Source organism: Malania oleifera, chromosome 2 (genome assembly GCF_029873635.1).
Source record: "Malania oleifera isolate guangnan ecotype guangnan chromosome 2, ASM2987363v1, whole genome shotgun sequence".
NCBI lineage: Eukaryota > Viridiplantae > Streptophyta > Magnoliopsida > Santalales > Ximeniaceae > Malania > Malania oleifera.
In genome coordinates, this window is record NC_080418.1 from 122,796,178 (window position 1) to 122,820,158 (window position 23,981).

At 35.5% G+C, this 23,981-nt stretch overlaps 1 protein-coding gene across 10 annotated transcripts in view; it reads left to right on the forward strand.

Moving 5' to 3' along the window:
* Nucleotides 1-23,981, forward strand: part of LOC131149489 (uncharacterized) — a 52,931-nt gene that overhangs the window by 11,132 nt on the left and 17,818 nt on the right. For 3 of the 10 annotated variants that reach the window (XR_009135224.1, XR_009135223.1, XR_009135228.1), the window contains one exon: nt 3,477-3,555. Coding sequence is in view for 3 of the 10 variants with exons in the window: in XM_058099956.1 (XP_057955939.1) it covers nt 1,270-1,317 (48 nt within the window). In the remaining 7 variants the exon portion in view is untranslated. Of the gene's footprint in view, nt 1-1,257; nt 1,533-3,476; nt 3,686-21,762; nt 22,578-23,981 lie in introns of those variants that run through there. The other 7 variants (XR_009135229.1, XM_058099956.1, XM_058099955.1 and 4 more) reach the window with 4 other exon arrangements.

A 23,981-nucleotide genomic window follows, 5' to 3' on the forward strand; every position in this document is an offset into this window, starting at 1 on the left:
AATCTTGTCAGTTTTGATTCTCAAAAATGATGTAATGATCTTTTAATAAGCAATAAATTCAAGTTTTTACCTTAATATATATTCAATTTCATTGTTATTTTATTATTATCTATGGGAGATTGTTATTGAAAAAGGAAAAAAAAAAAAAAAAGAAAAAGAAAGCAAGAGCAAAGAAAAAAGAAATTACAAGTACCATCTCAATAACATCTAAACTACGAATGGGACGCTTGAAATGGGGTACATAGGCAACCTATCAAATAAAATAATGAGTTCAATTTAAATAGCTACAAGATTTTGGTTTTCCAATGAAAATTTAATGCATGCCAATTGACCATAGAAATCAAAGCTCAATTCATTAAAAAACTTGGAATATTGGATGGAAGATTGACTCAATTAAGATTGGGATAGTTAAAGATGTTCTTCGAAGTCTTAACGATATTAATTAGGACAACTTTAAAAGATAATGGACAGTCATTTTTAAAATATTATTCTTTTACACTCTAATATATTATATATTTCATAAAAAACATGGGAGGTTTTGTCAAAACAATCAACAATGATCTTGCTATCATACCAAATTTTTCCTTAACCTTAATTTCCAATAATTTTTCATTTTCCTAACCTCATCACTTAAAATTTCAAATAAATACTGTTTACAAAATGTTTAGCAATATTAGTGATGACAAGAGTGCAAATGCAGAAAACTTCTTGAAGAAGCAGGTGTGAAGAATGAAAAAGTATAAATAAGTTTTGAAGATTTCAAAAGTTCTTAAAAAGTGCTTGGCTAAAATAATAACCAAGTCATGGGAGGCAATTTATATCTTTTTAGTTGGAGTTTGGTTAAAAAAAAATGACATCTCTATCTTTTCCTAATATTTTAATTAAAAAATTTCAGTAAAAAAAGGCAATTGTAGATAGTCAATTTTTTACCAAACACATTCAATTCAAATGAAGGTACAAAAATTCAGGAAAATGAAGAAAAAAGCTAAACATTACACTAGCAGTTGATCGGTCCCTTAGGGTTGTCGACTAGCCCTTCTCCAAATTAGTTGTTGGTTAGACCCTTTAGGTGGTTGACCAGTGATAAATTTGATTTTTTTGATATGTCCTCATAAGATTGACTCTATATTCTTAGCCAACCATGTGTCCCATTAAAGTCATATGTCAACCTATGACATTGGTAGTTAATGGATGACGATTATTGATAGTTATTTTCGAATTCGAATTTTGAAATTATAAAAGAATATTTTTTGTGAGACTTTATGGCAGATTGAAGAGAGGACGAAGTTGAGGATTTTCAAAAGGATCTTCATTTGAAGGAGAGAGAAGAGATATCACACTTATCTTCCCTTAAAGGAGAATTTGGGGGCGTAATTCGAAGTGAGGGGTCTTCCATTTGATCTACAATGGGTTTTTCTTTAAAGAGTTTAGTGTCAAACCCTTAAACTTCATTCATTTCCATGCATTACAGTGATTTTAGTATGTCAAAACATGTTTATGTTTTCTTAAATGTTATGTTTGATATTTCATGATTTCTTCCCCTTATGTTAAAAATGCATGTTAGGGATCATAAAACATGTTTCTTTCATATTTGCATAGAAAAAAGCATGATAGGATGTCAAAATCATGCGTGTGCATTGAAGATCTTCTTCAGGGAGTCACGACTGCACTGGGTTGTTGACTAGCCTTTCTTTGTTTTTTTGTTTTTTTTTTTTTGGGGAAATGTAGTTGTTGGTTACAAGCAGTCAATCTGCCCCTGCTTCTAGTTTATTGCCACTTCCTGAGAGTGCATATTTTGCATATTCTCTTGATTTCTTTAGTGATTTTGACTATGTAAATATCTCTACATATGGTACACTACCATTCACAATGCACTCGATGAGTGGATTAAAAAGCTTATTTTCTAAAAAATACTTCAAGGGATTTCAATTCGAGTTTATGATTTTTCTCCTCAAAAAATAAAAATCATGAAAATTCATGTTGATATCTTTTTCAAAAATCAAATTGTTTTTCGAATTATAGATGGCTTGTATCCTTTTTTTTGAGGATGTGTTGGCAATAGATTTAGCCATAGAAACTAAAAAACTCAAATCCCCTTCCATTTCTCACTTATTTGGTGTGCATATATATATATATCTCTGTGTGTGTGTGTTCTTTGTGTTATTTGTTTTGTTTTTTATTTGACTTCAATGTAGTAGGATTTTTATAAATTCTATGAAAGCCTTTTCAAGGGTTGGCTTTTTTGAAAAATTATTTTCAAATAGGTTGTACACACACAAGGTTAGCATGACAATCATTCAATGTAATGGATGTTTAAGGGTGCTAACCCTTTTGAGTTCTCAAAAACGAGGATTTGAAATGTTACCTTCCCTATGCACAATCATGCTCCTAAACTCAACCTCTTCAAAATGCTTTCTTTTATTTTACCTTTTGAAAAATAAAATAAAGTGGCGATTTCGTTTTCAAAATTTGTTTACGATCACCAAATGTTGGCAACTCAAATAGGTCCTCAAAACCCAATGTCGACATAGAGAAGGAAGAAGCCTTTGTCCTAAGATGGTAGGTCTCTAAGCATGAGGTCTTTAGCCCATTATGTGAGGTTAGGCTCTAAACCCTAAAAATTGTAGGTTCCGAGCCTGTCTTTGTGTGCACTAAGGCTAGCAAAGCCCTAGTCAGAACTCATTACATGTTATAAATGGATAAGGTACATTCTAAGTGGAATGTTTCTGGTGTTCTAAAGGAGACTCATGTCTCTCAAAAGCTAACACTACAACAATTCAAACTATAATCTTAGAAAAGGAACAACGTAGGTATAGGGCTTGTGAAGTTTGTTCAGGAAAATGCTTAAGAAACCTTCAACCCAAGCACATAGAATGCATGGGGTTTGATTATTCATGCTAAGAACCTAAGAAAAGACACATGTATTTAGAAAGAATATCAAATCTTGATTGTCAACTCATTCCAGAAGGTCTCCTCTTCAGGGCGAATCTTCAAACTGCCTCAACATGAGTGACAAACTCGAATTGTGAAATTGATATTTAGGAATGCGATATGAGTCAATAATATGTCAACGAAGTTGCCACTAACTTATTTGCCATAGGTAAGGTTAAAACACCTATTTAATTACTATCGATTGATTTGGTCGAATAGCTATCCGAATAATTGATGGTCAAAGGTCTACGAACTAGAACCAAATTTGGGAGTGTGATTATGCAAAGGAAAGGTACTAGCACTATTGTGCACCCATTTTGACGGTACCTCATTAATATATGATTATCTTCGAATTCAACCTATCATGACTTTAATTCTTTTATTTTGCATTTATTTGCCATTAATATATTGGATAAACCTGCACAAGACTACGATTATCCTCACTTTGAGATCCTCGAAGGTATGCACAAGATGCCACTTTGAGATCCATCGTGAGATGAATTTTATGTATGAATGTGTTTTGATGTATATTTACCTTTCAATAGATATTGAGTCAACCTTGCACAAGATGACAATCACTGTCACCTTGAGATCCTCAAGGTATGCATAAGACACCACTTTGAGGTATGTCATCGAATTTATTAAAGTATTTGAAGGTTTTTTGTATTTCTACTCATTCTAGACCATTCCACATTCAAGTACGGATACAAAACACTTCACAATAAAGTGACAACCAAATCATAGTAAGCATTATACATGTCATTGGGGTGTCATGCATGATTTGGCCCAAACACACATCATAAGCGTATCATTCCACTAAAATTTTAAACAATTCAGTCATCCAAACATTTGTATGAAATGAAGTACCACGGTCCATAGAGGCTCTATTTCCATACATTCATTGATATTCACATTCAAATTAGGGTGCAAAGAGGCTCCAAAAAAAAAAAAAAAAGCCTTTTAAAACCTTAAAAACAAAATGAAAGTCTCTTTATAAAAGTTTTGTATTTTTCAAGAATTTTTTGTAATTTTTATGAATTTTTATCAATTTGTGAAGCTAAAAACACAAGAAAATGCTATAAAAATCAAATAAAAAAATATTTAAGATGAACAAAAACCCAACTAAAAATCCCTCAATGTTGAAAAAGGATTGCCTAAAATTACCAAACTTAAGTTTTAAAAAGCCTAAAAGAAAATATTTTTAGAATTAGGGATAATCCAATTAAAATAAATATAAAAATGAATAAATAAATAAAGTAAATTAGGATTTTTCTTTGAAAAAAAAATATGATTCAATTTTTTTAGGCTGCCTCCTATGTTTTCAAAATTTTCTACAATAAAAAAGATATTTTTTATGAAACTTTTTTTTTTAAATTAAAATAGTTTATTAAAATAAAAAAAATAAAATTGGTGGACCGGTCAATTGATCGGCTGAGACTGGTCCAAGGGGGCAGAGCATGTGATACATGTGGGGGAATTCATCACCTTAGTTACTATTTTGGCATCCTCTCTAATAATAGCATTAGAACCCTAAAACTTTTAAAAACCATGTCTTCTTCATTTGTACTACAAAATGAGTGTCCCTTTTTATTTTTATTTTTATCCCAGGAATCTTTTCTAGCAAAAAAAATAGCCTAAAATCCATGAAATATGACCTGACTCAAGCTTGACCAGTCGTCACCAATGACCATGGCAACGATCAAAATTTGGCTATTTTAGGACTTAGCGTCCTACTTTTTCTACTTAATTTAACCGTGGGAGTTCCATTTTATCTTCTCATCTCCCTTTTTCCAAGTTGGCGAAGCGCCATCAAGCCCTCTTTGTCATTCTGTCTCTAAAAAACCTAAAAATAATTGATTCTACATAGCCAAAACCTTACAGTAAAGGAAAATATAGAGTTTAAGGCATGAAAATCTGAACTTTCAATAAAACAAAACCAAAAACCCTTGCCTTTAAGCAATTTTACCTTCTCGTGCGTGTCAGGTCATCATCTCCAATCATAAATTAGAGTTTAAAGTACCAAATACTAAATTTTGTTGAGAAATCATGATTAAAAGAATTTCCTCCTATCTTGGTACTTTGAATTTTTAACAAATCCTATGTTTTCCCACGTTAGCGTCTCGATTTCGGCAGTCTCATAAGCATCAAAACATGCTTTTTTTTTTTTTTTTTTTTAAAAAAAATTTTTTAAAATTTTTTTTATAAAATTTTTGCAATAGTAGTGTCCGAGATCCTTTGGACACTCGACTAATTCACCAAGAGAATGGTCTAGCCTCTTACCAATCTCCACTTAAATACCAAGGTATTGTCTCAAATGGAACTCCATAGTCTCTAAGACTTGAACTTTGGTTATTTAACTAGGAGAACCTTGAGTTTACCACATACTTGGGGGCATATTTAAACATGAAATTAAAGCTCCATATTACTCTAGGTGCAAGATTCGCACACTGAAATGCAGAGAGAGAGAGGGCCGACTTTCCATTGATTGCTCGTGAACTAAAATTCACCCCTCATTGTCCATTGAACTCCAAATTATTCCATATTTTTGGCAAAATTGACTGTAAACAAAATTAGGTGTCTACAGACGTCAACAAATTCAAAACACGAACATACAAATCTTGAAAAGCATTCTCATTTATCATTTCTCAAGCATTACAAAAAATGTTAAAGATTAATTTCATCTAACATCGATTGTAAACAATTTAATACTCACACGTTAGCTCCCATTTTTTTTTTTTTTTCCCTCCAATTATTTATAGCATCCATCAATTATGAATTTCATGATCTTTGTCATAGGCATAGAATTGGAGCAACTTGGGTCTCTTCCCTAAGTCTACTAGCAAGCAACCAATTTTATGAAAATTTGATCAATTAACACAAAGATGCATGGACTGCGTCCATCGACCACAGTTTGATTAATTTTTGTACTGGTCAAAGTAAAACACAACATTAATAGCAAGCAACCAATTTTATGAAATTTTGATCAATCAACGCAAAGATCCATCTACCACAGTTTGACTAATTTTTGTACTAGTCAAAGTAAAACACAACATTAAGTTATATGTTCTTATACTTCTTCTGAATCTTGAATCACCACCACATGATTGTTGCAATAAACGAAGAGTGGTTGGCGACAAGGCAACGCCATTGCCCATCTTCATGGTAGCGGTAAACTCAGGTTACTTTTTGTGCTTGCTCACTCGTCATCCAACCATAAAAGGGTCTTACAAGAACATCAAACAACTATTCTATTACCAAGCTCCAAGTTGGCAGATAATATTTCTTCTAGAAGGAAACGTTCAGTGACAACGTGCAGCATCATTAATATGTATATATGCATTAATGACATCATACACCCTATCTTACATAATTATATTAAATAGTTGTCTTTCAAAAATTACCATCAACTCAAGGACTACTATAGATCATCCTCGATTCATATAATTGATCCTCTTGTCCACACCATTCATTCAATGTCTACCATGATGAAGAAAATTAATGAAATATATAAATAGAAAGGTTTATTTTAGTGAACACTATTATGGAGTATTTCTTTGACTTTGGCCTAAGAGTTCCCTTGAGCTGAAAAAACTTGGCTTTACTAGAACACCCTTAAAATCTTCTATAAAGAGTTCCTTGGTGTTAACAAGAATGTTAAGCTTCACAAAAAATGTTCGGAAACATACTTTCAAGAGGGAAGCATATTTTATATTGTCTGTCTTAAACCCCTAGAAAGACATACCCTTTGAGGAGAAGTAGAAGACAAATGGGAAGTTGAAGGATAAGGGGAATGAGACTTGGTTTTATTCCTAAAAAGGAAGCATGATTCAGGAAAAAAAATCAAAATCTATAATGCAAAACTAATTAAGAGGTATTTCAAGCAGGAGGGCAAACAAAGAAACAAGCCATGCATACCTTAAAGCCTGAAGAAAGCCTAATACCTCTAATGGAAGAGGATGAATGTTAGGGGTGAACATAAGAAAAGGAGAATCACATTGGAGAGAGCATTGTAAGGAAAGTAACGCGAAGGAAAGGAGACTCGTAGAGATAAATCAAGAAAGTGTTAATAAGATGCATTTGGGTTTAAATACCTAAAGGACATAAACTTAACAAAACTACAATGCAGAGGACATGTTTTGGATCCAACAATGTGAGGAATCTTAGAACATTGCATATGCCACACATACACTTGCCTTGAGCCAAAACATTGCACATGATAGTCATACAAGCCTCCTTAAGTTGCTATCTATTGCCATCAAACTCAGTGACCCATTTATAGCCAACAAGTTTGATGACCATTTTGAAAAAGGAGAGGAGTATAAAAAACTGAACCATCGGTTCCCTAACTCACTCTTTATTTTAAATGGAGCCGCTACTTCATTTTTTTTTTGAAATTTTTTGAAAAGGTATATATAAAGGAAAGGTTTTTTTTTTAGAGAGTTGAGTTCAAGAGTGCTTTTGTAAATAGGAAAGATAACCCATTAATTCTTGAAAAAGGAATTAATTGATTAGCACACTATAACACTCGTTTTAAAATAGTTATTGCGCTTATATTGTGCGTCTTCCTTTAGAAGATATGTTTTTTTTTTAATTAGATTTTTTTGAAAATATTACAAAAAAAAAAATAATAATAAGAGAAAGCACGGATCAGTCTACTGGGCCTTATTCTTTAGTAAGGACCATTCCTTAATTGGCGATTGACTTCCTATAGTAGGCTGCCATACCTTTTTCAATGTTTTAGAAATTATGTGATCATGACTCTTTGGAAAGGCTTTCACAAGGTTTGCATAGAGGACTATGCTACATAAGACTATTACTTCATTTGTCTTTTCAAATTGCAAAAAATAAAATAAAACATAAAAAATGGCTCAAAAATGAAAGACAAGGATTTGCTTTTTTAATTTTTGTTTATGTTATGTTGGATATGCATTAAAGTAGTTTGCTTACATACCCTCCAAAAATAGGGATAAAGCCATTTGTAGTTCCCAAAAGATGTTTAAATTTTAACTTTAAAACATTTTGTGTTTTATTTGAGAATAACCTTGACTTCTTGAAAAAATCAATATATAAAGAAAAAAAATGATTTTTTTTCCAATAATAAAAATCCTTGAAAAATGTAGAACCTTGAATCCACACATTTTTTTTAAAAGAAAAATTCACTTTTACCACCCTAACATCATGGTAGTTGTCTTTAAAAAGAGATCTTTTAAAAATTTGAATTTTTGGCTTCTTTTTGATCGAGAATGATACAAATTTGTCTTATATTGGAATTGGTGTATTCCGAAGAGGGGGGAGGGGATGAATTGGGTATTTAAAAATTTGTCTTAAGTTTAACTAATCTAACAATCAGTATTACATAAATCTAGTATCTATCTATGTAATCGCAAACTCAATCAAATATTCAAACAATAAACATAAACATACAGGTGCAGAAAGTGAATTGTGAAAAATAAAACTAATACTAGATATGTTATCGGGGCTTGACCAATATTGCCTATGTCCCCGCCTCAGCGCGCAAGCCAGAGGATTACTACTATTGTTCACTTAATAGGTGAAGCAATACTATTTACAATGAGGTCAAAATACAGTAGGGTTGACCTCAACCTTTACAAGTTCTCCTTACGAGGCGGAGAAGACCCTACCGATCCTTACTAGGTAGATTAACGCCCCCTCAGATTATGCCTGAAATACAGCAATGAAATACAAATTTGTGTACAATTTAAATGCTTCTCTAATAAGCAGATATGTAACGATATCAATTAATACACAACGCAGAGATATGAACTATAAGCTTAGTGCTAATGATGTGTAATCACACTCAATCTAATGTTAATAGGCAATCAAGTGTAAGAGTGTATTTACGAACAATCTTTGAAATAATGAACCAAAGTATATCAATCACATGTATGGTTTCAAAGATCTCCAACAAGTGTAATGAAAAATATCTTATAAAATATTTTTCTCAACAATCTAGCACAAGAGGTATTTGTAGTATAAGCTTGTCAAAAGTTTTTGCAAGAACACAATACAAGACAAGCTTAATGAGTCTTGCAACAATAGTGCAAAGACTCACTAGCTAAAAGTTTACCCCACTCAATGAGTTTATTAGTTAAATCGGGGGGAAAAACATTGGCTGAAAACTCTTAATCAAAAATCAACAAGCGATTAAACTAATGAGAGTTTGTGCAAGTAAGAACAATGTGGAATCACTCAGGAACACTCTAACCAAGTTTGTTTTAGTAAGGGAATAACAATGTGTGAGTGTATAAGATGTGTATTGAAAAAATAAGCTCTCAAAATATTCAGAGGATTTTTGGCTAATCTAATCACTAATCTCTTTTTAATTGTGCAAAGGAACACATATTTATAGACTTGACCAAAATTATAGCCGTTGGGCACACCAAGGGAATTATTAAAATTGTTTTAATTGAATTTTAAAAAATTAACCTTGTTTAACCCCAATTAACCTCGATAAAAATTATGTCAACCTGAGAGTTTCGGTTGACCGAGCCATAGGTTCGGTCGCCCGAACAGATATGTGAAGAAAAGTAGTTTTTGAATTTTAGGTGCCTGAAAAAAGGTTCGGATGGCTGAACAAGGCGATTTTCCAAACTGTTTGAGGTTTGGTCACTCATTCTCAAGTTCGGTCGCCTAAGGGTATTTTGAACATAAACGTTCGAGCGCCTGAGTTGTTGGTAAAAGTCAAGGTAAATGTTCGGTTGACCAAAAACACTAAGGTCTTTTTAGTTTGGTTGCCTGAAGTCAGGTCAAGACTCTGATTTTTCTTATGTTCGGTCGCTTGAAACCTTACTATTTTAGGACTTGAGTAGTATATGTTCCCCTAATTGCATATTTGAAAGTGGAGACTTATTCTAAGTGTATGTGCAAGGTCCTAGGGTCTTTCTAAGGTCTTTGAGCTTATCAGTTCCTATATGAATGATATGCATATTATTACAGATTGATAATTAAATATTATAGACCTAATGAATTGAATATGAATTACAAAGAAATTAGACACTTTGGGTTTTTTTTTTTTTTCAAGTCACTGTGTGCCATCTTATGATTTTGCCAATTTGATCCTGCATACAAACTTGGCAAACATTAAATACCTTGTATTTCTCATTATAAAAAATAAGATAAGACTCAAAAAGCCAACAATCTTCCCTTTTTTGGTTATGACAAATACAAATGAAAAAAATGAGTACAACTAAATAAAGCTTCCCCTAAGAATATGCATACCAATTTTTGCAAGTGTATTTCTTCCCTTTTTGGCATCAGCAAAAAAGGTTAAGTTAAGTAAAACAATTTGAGCATTTTGAAAAAAAAAAATATTAGCTTAAGAGAACATCCCTTATTTAAAAGAATTTTGGGTATATAAAAAATATAACTGTTTTTGAAAAGAATGGCAATTGAGCACACAAACAGTATAACTAGTCATTAAGAATTGACATGACATGGCAAACAAGGTTAGACCATAAATATATACAAACTATTGCAAATGAAACATATCATAATACTCGTGAAAGATTGAGTTTAAAGCACATGATATATGATAGCAAATAGTTGGTTTGAGCACAGATATAGTCTAACTAGTTCGCATGCATTTCCATGTGTAGTCACTGAACTAGTTATGCATTTCAAAAGTGTATATATATATATATATATATATATATATATATATATATATATATATATATATATATATGAATATTAATAAGGCAAGACATAAATGATTTTTGTTTTGAAAGAATTTCTTGCCAAAAAAAAAATTTTTTTTTCCCCTGAAAGATTTATCAAAAGGTACTAGGGGGTGGTGCTTGCTAAAAAAAAAAAAATTTAAAGATCATGCAAGCAAGCAACATGATTATGGTTAAACATTTAAGCACACTTCATAAAACAACCAGAATAGGACAACCATATAGATCTTAAGAATTTAACAATCACATGCAAGACTATATGGTAAAGAAGAACTATTGTGGCTAAACAATATGTATCTAATCATGATTTCAATAAAAAAAAACATTATTTTAACACATAAACCACAATGAATTCAAGAACTGATCTAAGCAAACATTTGTGAGCATAATATGATAGACATTTTAATTTTTGGATGCTTACCCTATCGATTTGAATTCTAACTTAGATATAGTGAACTACTTATACTAGTCAAAGATTAAATTCATTTAATATGTCAATCAGTATAAGCCTTCATTTTAAATCTCTTAAAATAAATATACTGATAAAGATTAATTTACTCTTTTATGCAACCAATATAGCTATCCCTATGGATTACACATGCATCAGAAAAGATATATTAAGACATAATTTTGTGTTCACAACCAAGAATAATCTATATCTAAATATATAACTTTAAGAGCTCGATATAATGTTTAGGGATCTTAGAAGAGCCTCAATATTCAAAAATCAAAGTATGATGCATATAAGTTCTTTATGCTCTTTCTCTAGGGATGGAGTTAAGCTCCTCTAAGTGTTCGATGATTATGCCAGGATGAATCGTAATATTTTTAGTTTGCACTCATCATTTCAAAATTTTTTTAACATTTATTCTATCATAATCATCATTGTACAAGGTTTTATTTTTGAAAAAATTCTGGCAAAATTTCGGCAGCATGTCGTTTGTATATAGGACATTTTCCCATCAAATCTATACCTGATAGATGGTTGTTCTTAAAAGATAGATCATATATAGTATGCAACAACCTAAATTCAACTACCAACATATAGTTCACATCCACTGTATCCATCATGTAGGAGACATTCTAGACTATGCATGCAATCAAATAACACAATTAATAATTCACATAACATATAAATCATTCATAAAAGAGATTCAATCGTTTAATGCATTATGGATATCAATTTGCAATGCTGTTTTTAACGACATATGAGCACAAAAGATATGATATCAAGGGAGCATTTCAATTTATAACAATGAAAGATAAATACTCTCCCTGAGTTATGCACTCGACTCATTTTATGCCTTTTTCATTTCTAAATATTTTAGCCAAGGTGCTTAAGATTTTCAATAGTTTAAACTTGGCGATGGATGCATTAGGCTTGTCGGACCAAAAAGTCACAATGAGTATTCATTTAGGTAATAAGCCTATGTCTATCTCTTTTCTTATGAATTTAATACATGTGAGAGGCACAAGTTCGAATGGTTTCCAATTTAAAAGTGCGCGTGCATAGGTCTACTTGAATTTTATGCATTCATCTAGATTAAAATCTAGTGCAATCAACTTAGCCATTCAACTCATCTCTAAGGATATGAAGCTCTAAAGGATATGTTTTTACTATTGAGAGCTTGTGAGAGAAGTAAAGAATAAATACTCTTAACATTTAAATTTCTATTTAGTTCAGAAGATTATTTAAGAGAGGTAAAATGTATTCGTGCTAGCTAATATGTCTTAACAGTTAGACTAAGAGCAACTAGGAGTATATTATTATTTATGGAATATTGCTCTTTGGAGGATGGAAAGTATCCTTTAGATATGATTACAATTTAGAGTAAGGATACGGATCAAGGAATGGGAGAAACCTTATCGAATATGATCGTGGTTTGGTAAGGAGTCCTATGGATGGGATGGTGAACCAAAATAGAGGATTTTTATATTTTAAGTTTAAAGGGAATATTTTGATTTAATCAATAAAACTTGAATCCCTTAGTGGTTACCTCTAATCTTGATTGTAGCGAGATGTCTTATGAAAAACACACTTAATATATATTAATCATTTATAATCAATAGCGTTTTAAGCCTTAAGTAATGACTTGATTTTGATTTAGGCCTTTCATATTCAAAAATGAGTTTAGGGTATAGTGATATATGATATAAGATGGATTCCTAACACTCAAATCTTGTGCAATGGACAATAGTGGCTTAACTTAAAGTATTATATTTAAGCAAGAAATTAATTACCTGGCAAAGATGTCATGTCCATTTGGAAGTGGATTTAGATACTAGGTTTATATGTGTTAACCCCAAACCACTTCCTAAGCTTGCAGTCATCACAACCTCAAACCTAAGATTTAAGGATGGATTAAATGAATATGTAATTTAAATCTGAATCCATTCATCTTTTGGTTCTGAGAGGTTCGCCTGTAGGATTACCCAAATCATTTTCTTATTTAAGCCTTTGACATTTCTACATTTACAAGAACATTTGATGTGCCCTTTCTTTTTGTTATATAAGCAAGTATTATATGCATGTGAAGAATTTCGCTTATATCTCCTATTTTCATTTGATGAGGTAGTTGAATGACTGTGAGTTTAATGAATCAAGCCTGAACCCTTTTTAAAGTGATTTTTCTTTTTGATTCCTAAAGATTTAGTATTCTTATCATTTTTAGCTGTGGATGTCATTCTAGAATGATCGTTTGTTTTTCCCTCAAAGTAGATAATTTTCAAGATTTTCTCCAACTTTTTCTTCTCTAGGGCGGTATAATATTATTTTAAATCTTTTAATTGTTTTGCCACTTTCTTATTCTTGTTTTTCAAAAACTTTTTCTTTTCAGATATCCTAACTAGAAGCTTATGTATTTTCAATGAAGTTTTTTCTAGTTCTTCATACACATGTGACATCCCGAACTCGGAAATGAGCCCTAGAGTGTGATTTAGTAACCTAACCTGTCTCTGTATCATACAACCATCCATGATACTACACAATATAAGGGTCCGACCTCGTAGGGTTCACGTATACCCTATACACAGTAACATACACAATATACGTAGCGGAATAATTTTACCTATTAAATCATAACACCATACCAGAGTCTATATAAAACCAGGATCTAGTCCCATAATACAACGCATAGCCCCGAGCGCCTACATAACCCAAAAATGACAACTTGACCAAAGATTAGTACTTACACAAGTACTTAGACAATACTAACCAACAACCACGCTCCTAAAACGCTAGGACGCTAGTGTTGGCTACTCAAAAGACCTAAAAAACATTTGTATGATAGGGGTGAGACACTTTTCGGTAAGGGAGAATTAGGTTATATCAGTGTGTGGCACATGAGTGTAATTTCAACAGTAAAACATAATACTTCACAATTCAAGTATTTTCGCAAGCAATTCCAGAATATTTCACAAACACAGTTTCAGTATATTTCTCAAAACACATCAATTGATCTATCTAGTGTCGTCACACTCTTCGGCTTAAGCCGGCCGCATTATATGATGCCCCCGGTAACCTGGCATAGCATAAGCCCCCACAACGTTGAACCGACGCAAATATGGTGACTCACACCCTTCGGTGATAAATCGGTATAATAGGTGGTATTTCACACTCTCGGCAAAAGTCGGACCTCTCAGCCTACGATATTATTCTGATTCGGCTCAATATCTTTGCCTACGATATTATTCTGACCCGATAAGAATATCTCAGCCTACAGTATTAGTCCGACTCGACATCAATATCTCAACCTACGATATTATTCTGACTTGGCTCAATATCTGAGCCTACGGTATTATTCCGACACGGCATTTTCACAAAACTTGGAATATTTTGAAACTCCTGTTCCTATATCTTATTTCAACATTTCACCAGTCAAATCATTTAAATATACAAGCTCATGCCACATTTATTTGGGTAAATAAATAATCACATCACATTCGATCCTAGAATGCAATTTAACATAGATGAAGGTACAGTCATCTCTATATTATAATTTATTCAAATATGTGATTTTCCAATAGAAACTGAGATGACACCTGAAACCCCAATTTTCCCAAAAAAATTGTAATCCGAAAATTCCGTCATTTCACTCGATAAATTTTCCCAAATAAGTATTCAAAACATCCACATGATGGTAAACAACAGTTTTACTGAATCATATTTCACAAATAACTGATATAAACAAAATCCTCTTAGCTTTCTCTGAAAATCGAAACACGAGCTAAATGGCTCCAAAAGTGCGAACCGAGTTCCGAAAACCTAAAAACAAAGAATAATATTTCAATACAATCCTATTTACTGCATATCTACCAAACCAAAATTGAACTTAAGCCTTTACCTAGATTTCAGTATAAAACCAGGAAATCTTCAAAATGAAGATTCGATCCACTATTAAAAATTCTCCCCTTGATCCACGTAATAACGTTGGATCGTTGGTTCGGGTAACAAACAATTCGAGATCTTAGAGAGAGAGAGAGAGAGAGTCGGTTCGAGTTCTAGAGAGAGAGAGGGAGGATTTGAGTTTTTTCAACCCTTAAGAAAATGAAAATTCAACTTATAGACCTACATAGCAGCCCCATCTCAAATATATTACATACCCTCACTTATGGCGAAGGAATACCATAATTACATATGCACTATCTGGGGAGCTCTCAATATCACAACACTTTCCCAAAGACTAACCACACATCATTACTCTAATTAAAAGAAACATTACATACCTACCTAATCGATTCTGCAACTCTATTCCTCATAACAAATGTGGATATTTCCGGCGTATTTTCGTCTCTAATTCCCAAGAAGCTTTCTCAAACGCGTGATTTCGCCACAACACTTTCACTAATGGTATCTTCTTGGTACGTAGCTTCTGTACCTTTTGGTCCAGAATTTGAACGGGTATCTCCTCATACGCCAAAGCATCCCCAATCTCCAAAGATTCATAATTAATCACATGTGACGGATCCAACACGTACCTCCTCAACATAGATACGTGGAACACATCATGGATCCTAGAGAGTGCTGGGGGTACTGCAATCATGTAGGCCACTGGACCCACTCTCTCAAGTACCTCAAATGGTCCAATATACCTCAGGTTCAACTTGCCCTTCTTCCCGAACCTCATCACTTCCTTCATCGGAGCAATCCTTAGGAATATCTTACCCCCCACCTCGAATTCCAATTCCTGAAGGCACACATCCGCGTAACTCTTTTACCGACTCTAAGCTAATTTAATTCTATTCCATATCAATCTAACCTTCTCAGAAGCCTGTTACACGAGTTCAGGTCCCAATATCTACCATTCACCGACCTCATCCTAGTATAGAGGAGACCGATACCTCCGACCATATAATGCCTCGAATGGTGACATACCAATATTAGTTTGGAAGCTATTGTTATAGGCCCACCAACGATAGGAACCAATCCAGCTACCGCTAAAGTCTAACACACAAGCCCGTAATATATCTTCCAAGATCTGTATCGTCCTCTCTGACTGTCCGTCATTTTGGGGGTGGAAAGTTGTACTAAAAGTAAGCTTTGTCCCAGTGCTTCCTACAAACTCTTCTAGAACCAAGAAGTGAATCTTGGATCTTGATATGAAACCTCGTGCATTCTGACTATCTCCTGCATGTATAGGTCTGCTAGCCTACTCAAAGGGTAACTAGCCTTCATCGGCACAAAGTGAGCAGATTTAGTCAACCTGTCAACGATCGCCCAGATTGCATTCTTCCCGTGAAGCGCTGGTGGTAACCCGATGACAAAGTCCATGGATATGTGCTCCCATTTCCACACCGGAATGCTTAATGGCTGCAACGGTCCTACCGGCCTATGATGTTCAGCATTTACCTGCTGACACGTCAGACATTACTCTGCAAATTGAGTAATCTCCCTTTTCATACCACTCCACCAAAAGGATTTGCGCAAATCCCGATACATCTTTGTGCTACCCAAATGTATCGTATACAAAGAATGATGTGCCTCCTCCAAAATTGTCCTCTTTATCTCCTTATCATTTGGAACACACAATCTGGTTCCAAACCTCAATACACCACCATCAGAGATACTAAAATATGTAGCCAACCTCTGCTGTACTTTCTCACAATCTCCACTAACTCCAACAACTTTAATACTTGCAAACAATGTGGGCCGGATCACCAAACTAGCAATGAAAGCGTGGTGATTTTCGTCCACCAATTCCACACCAAGACCCTCCAGGTCCCTCCTAATATGATGCTGATCTACCATTGTGATACTAACGCATGCTCTAACTTCCTAGTCAACGCATCAGCTACCACGTTAGCCTTCTAAGGGTGATAGGTAATGGTACAATCGTAGTCCTTGATCAGTTTAAGTCACCTCCTCTGCCTCATGTTCAACTCCTTCTACGTAAAAAAGTATTTGAGGCTCTCGTGGTCTATGAAGATCTCACACTTCTTGCCGTATAAGTAGTGTCTCTAGATTTTCAGCTCATACACCACTGTCATCAACTCCAAATTATGCATAGGGTAATTCTTCTCATACTCCTTGAGTTGCTGAGAAGCATAAGCAATTACTTTCCTATTGTTGCATCAGTACACATCCCAAACTCTTCAGAGATGCATCACTATAAATCACAAAACCACCGTCCCCATATGGGATAATCAAAATTGGAGCAGTGACCAGTCAATGTTTCAACTCCTGAAAATTCTGCTCACAATCATCGGTCCAAACAAATTTCACGTCCTTCCTCATTAATCGTGTCAGAGGGCTAGAAAACTTAGAGAATCCCTCCACGAATCGACGATAATACCCTGTCAGTCCAAGGAAACTCCAAACTTCCTACATGCTCTTTGGTTTCACCCAGTCAACCACAGCTTCAATCTTACCTGGATCAACTGAGATACCATCTCCTAACACGATATGACCCAGAAATGCAACCTGATTCAACCAGAACTCGCATTTCTTCAGCTTAGTATACAACTTCCTTTCCTACAATATTTGAAGCACCAACCTCAAATGATTTTCATGCTCTTTCGGACTCCTAGAGTATACCACAATATTATCAATGAATTTCACTACGAATTGGTCCAAGTATTCATGGAAAACCCTGTTCATTAGATCCATAAATACCGCCGAAGTGTTAGTCAACTTGAATGACATGACCAAAAATTTGTAGTGATCATATCTGGTTCGGAAAGCAACCTTCGCAACATCCCCAGTCTTAACTTTAACCTGGTGATACCTTGACTGTAGATCGATCTTCAAAAACACTTGCGTTCCATACAACTGGTCAAACAGATTATCTATACAAGGTAATGGGTATCTGTTCTTCACTGTTATCTTGTTAATCTCATGGTAATCAATGCACATTCTCATTGATCCGTCCTTATTCTTCACAAATAATACTGAAGCTCCCCAAGGTGAAACATTGGGTTTGATAAAACCTTTATTTAGTAGTTCCTACAACTGCTCCTTCAACTCTTTAAGTTCTGTTGGAGTCATTTGGTATGGAGCTTTAGAAATTGGTACCTTACTTGGTAGCAATTCAATAACGAACTCCACCTCACGATCAAGAGGTAAACCGGGTAAGTCTTCCGAGAATACATCTGAAAATTCGTTCACCACTTGGATATCTTCGAGCTTCAGATCATCTCGAAGTGGTTCCTTCACACAAGTTAGGTACCCCTAACACCCGTCCAAGAGTAACCTTCTTGCCTGCATTGCCAAAAGAATCTGTGGCGTCGAACGCAAACACGATCCTATGAACTCATACTTTTGTTTCCCAGGAGGTCTGAACACCACTACTTTCCCATGACAGTCAATCACAGAAAAACTGGAGGATAACCAATCCATCCCTAGTATGACATCAAACCCGAACATATCGTATACTACCAGATTCACTGGCAGCGACCTTCCCTAAATTACCGCTGGTCAGTTCCCTAACATCTTCCTACAGATCACCACACTCCTAGATGGTGTAGCAACGGAGAGCCCCTCATCCATCACTTGGGTTTCAACCCCACACAGTTTCACAAAGTTTGCAGATATAAAGGAGTGGGTTGCTTCTGAATCAAATAAGATAGCAACTTTATTTGAAAGCAGTAACATGGTAACTATTACCACGTTGCCAGCATGCTCTGCATCGGCTGGAGTAAGTGAGTATACTCTCACTTGAGCTGTGTTTCCCTGAAAGTTTCCCTGAGGCACCTAATTATTTTCCCAGTTCTGACTCGGTGCAGGTGTACCAATCATCTGCATACGACAGTCTCGGGCTTTGTGGCCCAATTTTCCACAGCTATAACAATTACCCACAAACAGCTAGTATTCACCATTATGTCATCTGTTGCACTTGGTACAACGCTCGCGAGATCGATTCCCCTGTGGACCCCACGGTTTCGTACCCAGGCGATTACTCAAACTATAGTTCCTCTTCGTCCACTGCCCCTGACGAGAACTAATCTGAGAACTAGAAGGCATTGACCTCTTCTTCTGATTTTGTACCACCTCATCTTTCAAGAGACCAACCTCAACCACGACGACTTTATCCACTAGAACAGGAAACTCCCGAATCTGCAGCATTCCCACCAGCCTACGAATATCTTTCCTCAGACCCTTCTCGAACCTCCGAGTCTTCTCATACTCGTTCGAGATCAGAAACGACACAAAGCGAGACAGCTCGATGTATCTAGCTGCATAACTCTGCACTATCAAGGTCCCTTGGGTTAGACTCGAGAATTCGTTTGCCTTTGCGTCACAGACGGAAGCCGGGAAGTATCTCTCAAAGAATACCTCTTTAAAATGGCCCCACGTCATCCCTGATGGATCAACTCTATGCTCCTTCAACAAACTAACATTCGTCCAGTATCTCTTAGCTTCTCCTGCCAGCTAAAACGTAGCATAGAGAACTTTATGCTCGTTGGTGCAATGCATAACTTTCAGTATCTTTTTTGTCTTCTACGCCCAATTCTCTGCCACAATCAGGTCGGATCCTCTAGTAAATGTCGGAGGATGCATGCGGGTGAACTTCTCAATGGTGTAACCCACAGCCATAGGTGGACGCTCCCATCCCCTAACACTTCGTTCGATCTCTCGTATAATCTTCCGGGTCAATCCTTGAGGCACGGAAGGTGACCCTTCACTCGTAGTCACCTCTGAGCTACTATCTTAGTTGCTATCCTTGGGCTTCATTCTAAAAATATGATAGGAATATATTAGTATTCCTTTATCATAGTACAATTAACACAATCATTGTAGAATAATCATGTTAACTTCTAAACTCTCGGGTCCAGGTCTACCCCACCGCACAAACACGAAACCATTAATAGTTTGTCGTGGTTTTACTAAAATCGTCATTCCAAGAAAAACACATAACACCATCAATAAATCCTTATCTGGCTACAAGACAACCCTCGACCTACTTTACCAATTCCCTACATTCCTATACTCTGGTAAGTTCATACAATCATGCATAACCAAGTCTACAAGACCTAACAACCCGGTTGATACCAAGTTGTCATGCCCCGAACCTAGAAATGGGCCCCAGGGTGTGATTTATTGACCTAACCTGTCCTTATATCATACAACCATCCATGATACTACACAATATAAGGGTCCAACTTGTAGGGTTCATGTATACCTTATCCACAATCACATACACAATATACGCAGCAGAATAATTCAACCTATTAAATCATAACACCATACTAGAGTTTATACAAAATCAAGATCTAGTCCCATAATACAACACATACCCCTGGGCGCCTACATAACCCAAAAATGACAACGTGGCCAAAGATCAGTACTTACACAAGTACTTAGACAATGCTAACTAACAACCACGCTCCTGAAAAGCTAGGATGCTAGTGTCGGCTACTTGAAGGACCTGAAAAACATTTGTATAATAGGGGTGAGACACTTCTCAGTAAGGGAGAATCAGGTTATATCAATGTGTGGCACATGAGTGTAATTTGAACAGTAGAACATAATACTTCACAATTTTAGTATTTTCACAAGCAATTTTAGAATATTTCACAAACACAGTTCCAATATATTTATCAAAACACATAAATCGATCTATCTAGTGTCGCCACACTCTTCGGCCTAAGCCGACCGCATTATACGTCACCCTTGGTAAATTGGCATGTAAGAACCCGAACCGTGATTAATGGATTTAAATAAAAAAGAGGGGCAAATTGGAAATTTGGCACATTTCGTCGACGAAGCCAGATTTCATCGACGAAGCCTTTGTTCTTCTCGTCAACGAAATTCAGAGACTCGTCGAGGAGGAGAAGCCGAGGAGTTTCGGAAAAATGGGTGATCTCAAATTCGTCGACGAGGTCACTGATTCTTCGACGACGGTAGTGAAAGATTTGTCGATGAAGGCACCATTTCTTCGATGAATTGGGCCGGGTCAAAGGGCTGTAAATAGGATTTTTCATTACTTCGTCACTAAGTTACTTCAATCTTATCTCTCACTCTCTCTCTAAAACTCTCCCTACTCTCTCTCTCTAGATTTCTTCGCCGATTGTTGATGGAATAAAAAATCTGAAGTTACCATGAGGATCGTGGAAGGATTCTTTACAATTTCTATGGATCGAAATCTGGTTTCGGAGATTTTCGGGTTTTGGCGAAAAATCGAGGTAAGACTCGATTTTCATTTCTGATCCGGTAGTTTTGTAGGTAACTATTTTGTGAGTATATTCTATACTGTGATTTGTAGGTTTTGGAACTCAGTTTACTGTTTAGGGGCCTTGGAGTTCGAAATTTGTTATTCGGGGAAAAAGTAAGGAGAACTATGTTTATATTGGTTATTTTTGAAATCGGACTCAATAGAATTGTGGTTCACGGTCTTGTGTGTATTTTGGCTACTCATTTGGAGGGATCTAACAGGGGAAAACTATGATTTTTTCATTATTACAGTTTTTAGAAAAATGGGACGAGGGGCTGCATCCCTGATTTTGTTGAAAACTGAGTATATGTTGATTTATACTGTGATATTGGGATGGCCGTGCCTTGACTTGTTTAAACTGTATTTTTTTGAAAAACCATGATTTAAATTACCAAATGAGTGTGGTTAGTTTGGTTATATAAGCATGCATGTGTGTGTGATATGTTGAAATGCTAGTAAGAACTGGGTTCCAAAAATTGTTTCAGGTACTGAGAGTGTCCGACTCTATATTCGAGGGCGTGTGTTTATTGCCTGCCACGTAGGCAAAAGTGTCTGGCTCTATATCCGAGGGCGTGAGCCTATACTGGCAGATCAGACCGAAGGGTGTGGATCCACCAGTTAGTACCGGTACGATGCCATGGGAGTCGGGGACTAGCCATGTGCCAGTGGCGCCGTGCTTCGCGGGTTGGCCGGACCAATGCCGGATTGTTGCAGACCGGGATTGCTGATTGAAAAATAAAGAGCTAACCCATATCTACAAATCTTTAAGGTGAAGAGGGACTTGAGGGCGGTCATGGAGAGGTCGATCTCATCAAAGTAGTTGGTGAGGCGGTGAGGCGAATGAGGAGGAGATTGTGTTGCAAAGGACAGCGATAGAGAGGCTAGATCTACAAATATTTTATGGTGAACTAATGAGGGACTTGAGGACAATGATAGAGAGGTCGAGTCATCGGAGTAGTCGGCGAGGTGGAGGAGGAGAAGGTAGTAGAAGAGTTTGGAGTCACCACAAGCGGTAGCATTGTGGTCCCATCGAGGGTGGCGACAAAGGTTTGAGGAGTTGTCATTAAGGGTGGTGGTTGGTGCGATGTTGCATGCTGTTAGAAGCTTGGAAGCTGGGGAGCGGAGAGATTGAAAAGAGAAGAAGGGAGCTAGGGTTTGATGTTTAATTTTTAATTTTTTTTTTCTTCTTCTTTTGAGTTTTGATCAAGTATGGTTAGTCTCGCATTATGTTTAACTAAACTACTAACAAAATATACACACGTCTCATCATTTTTAATTGAAAGCATTATATATATATATATATATAATAATGTATTATCTAAACCAAAATCAAACTGAAAAAATTGATTAATTGAATTTTAGGTTCAATTCAGTTTGGTTCGATTTTTCAAATCGGTTCAAGTTTCAAATATTTTTAATAGCCCTACTTATAACACCTCCCTCACCTGCCCCCCCCCCCCCACCAAACACAAAAAAAAAGTGCAATCCCTAGGTTTCATTTAGAGATTCTTATGTTACACTTTTCTTATCTTCTTGGAGATAAGCTCATTATATCATTATAGTTAGATTTTCCCTCTTAGTAATCCCATCCTTCCAAAAAATAATGAGGGGAATGATGTAGTCCCAAGAAAGGGAGGGGATGAATTGGAATTTTAAAAACTTTTGCGGATAATGTACACGTTTCACCCAATAATATCTCAATCAAACTAAGATGCGCGTATGTAAAGCAGTCACAGCAATTAATAGATAAACATACATTTGTAGGAATTTAAAGTGCGGTAAGACAGAGAGAGAGAGAGAGAGAGAGAGAGAGAGAGAGAGAGAGAGAGAGAGAGAGCCCTTAAAGGATGAAGCCCTCCTCTTCAGGCGATACCCCACGCTTGGTACACTCCTTACAGAATGGAGCCCTCCTCCTCAGGTTGTAACGCCCCGAACCCTTAAGCCTGGGTCCGATGCATTATACCTGATAAAATCCTTGATAATGCATAATCAACATATACGCAGTGGAAAACATAAATATAATCTCCACAAATATAATACCAGAGTTTTCTAAAATCTATCTACATACCTCCCAAAACATTTCAGTAGTTTCAAAATCATTCCTTACTCAACAACCTTAAAACATAAAGATATAAAACATAAATATTTACATTCCCCAAAATTAACATAGAAATATACCATTTTCTTTTTCTATTTCCTAATAATGCTATAAAAACCTCGAGCTCTCAAAGCTCGATCTTAAGAAAATCCTGAAAAAGATAAATTCATATTCGAACAAGACATATCTCAGTAAGGGAAGAAATAATACATTAAACACAGTGTGTGGTTAGCATGAGTTTATATATAGCATATTATTTAACATTTGAAAATCGTTAACACAATTTCTGAAATCATTTTCTGATCCTAATCAAACACACATCCAAAAGATTTAACCCACGAGATTACCCGAGGATAAGGGTGATTACCCGCCCATACAAGTAGCACCCCTCTGCTTTGATATTTAGGCAATCCTAAGGTCACTAATAAAGCATACCAGGGCACTCACCTTATTTAGTAAGCCCTCAAGTGTTAGATTGATCTCGTACTCACACCGTTCAACAATAGCTTACCGGAAAATGCCCTACGGATAGGAAAATTTACCTGCCCATACAAGTAGGTTCCCTCTGCCCTAGTATGTTATGCAGCTACTGCCACATCTGAAGCT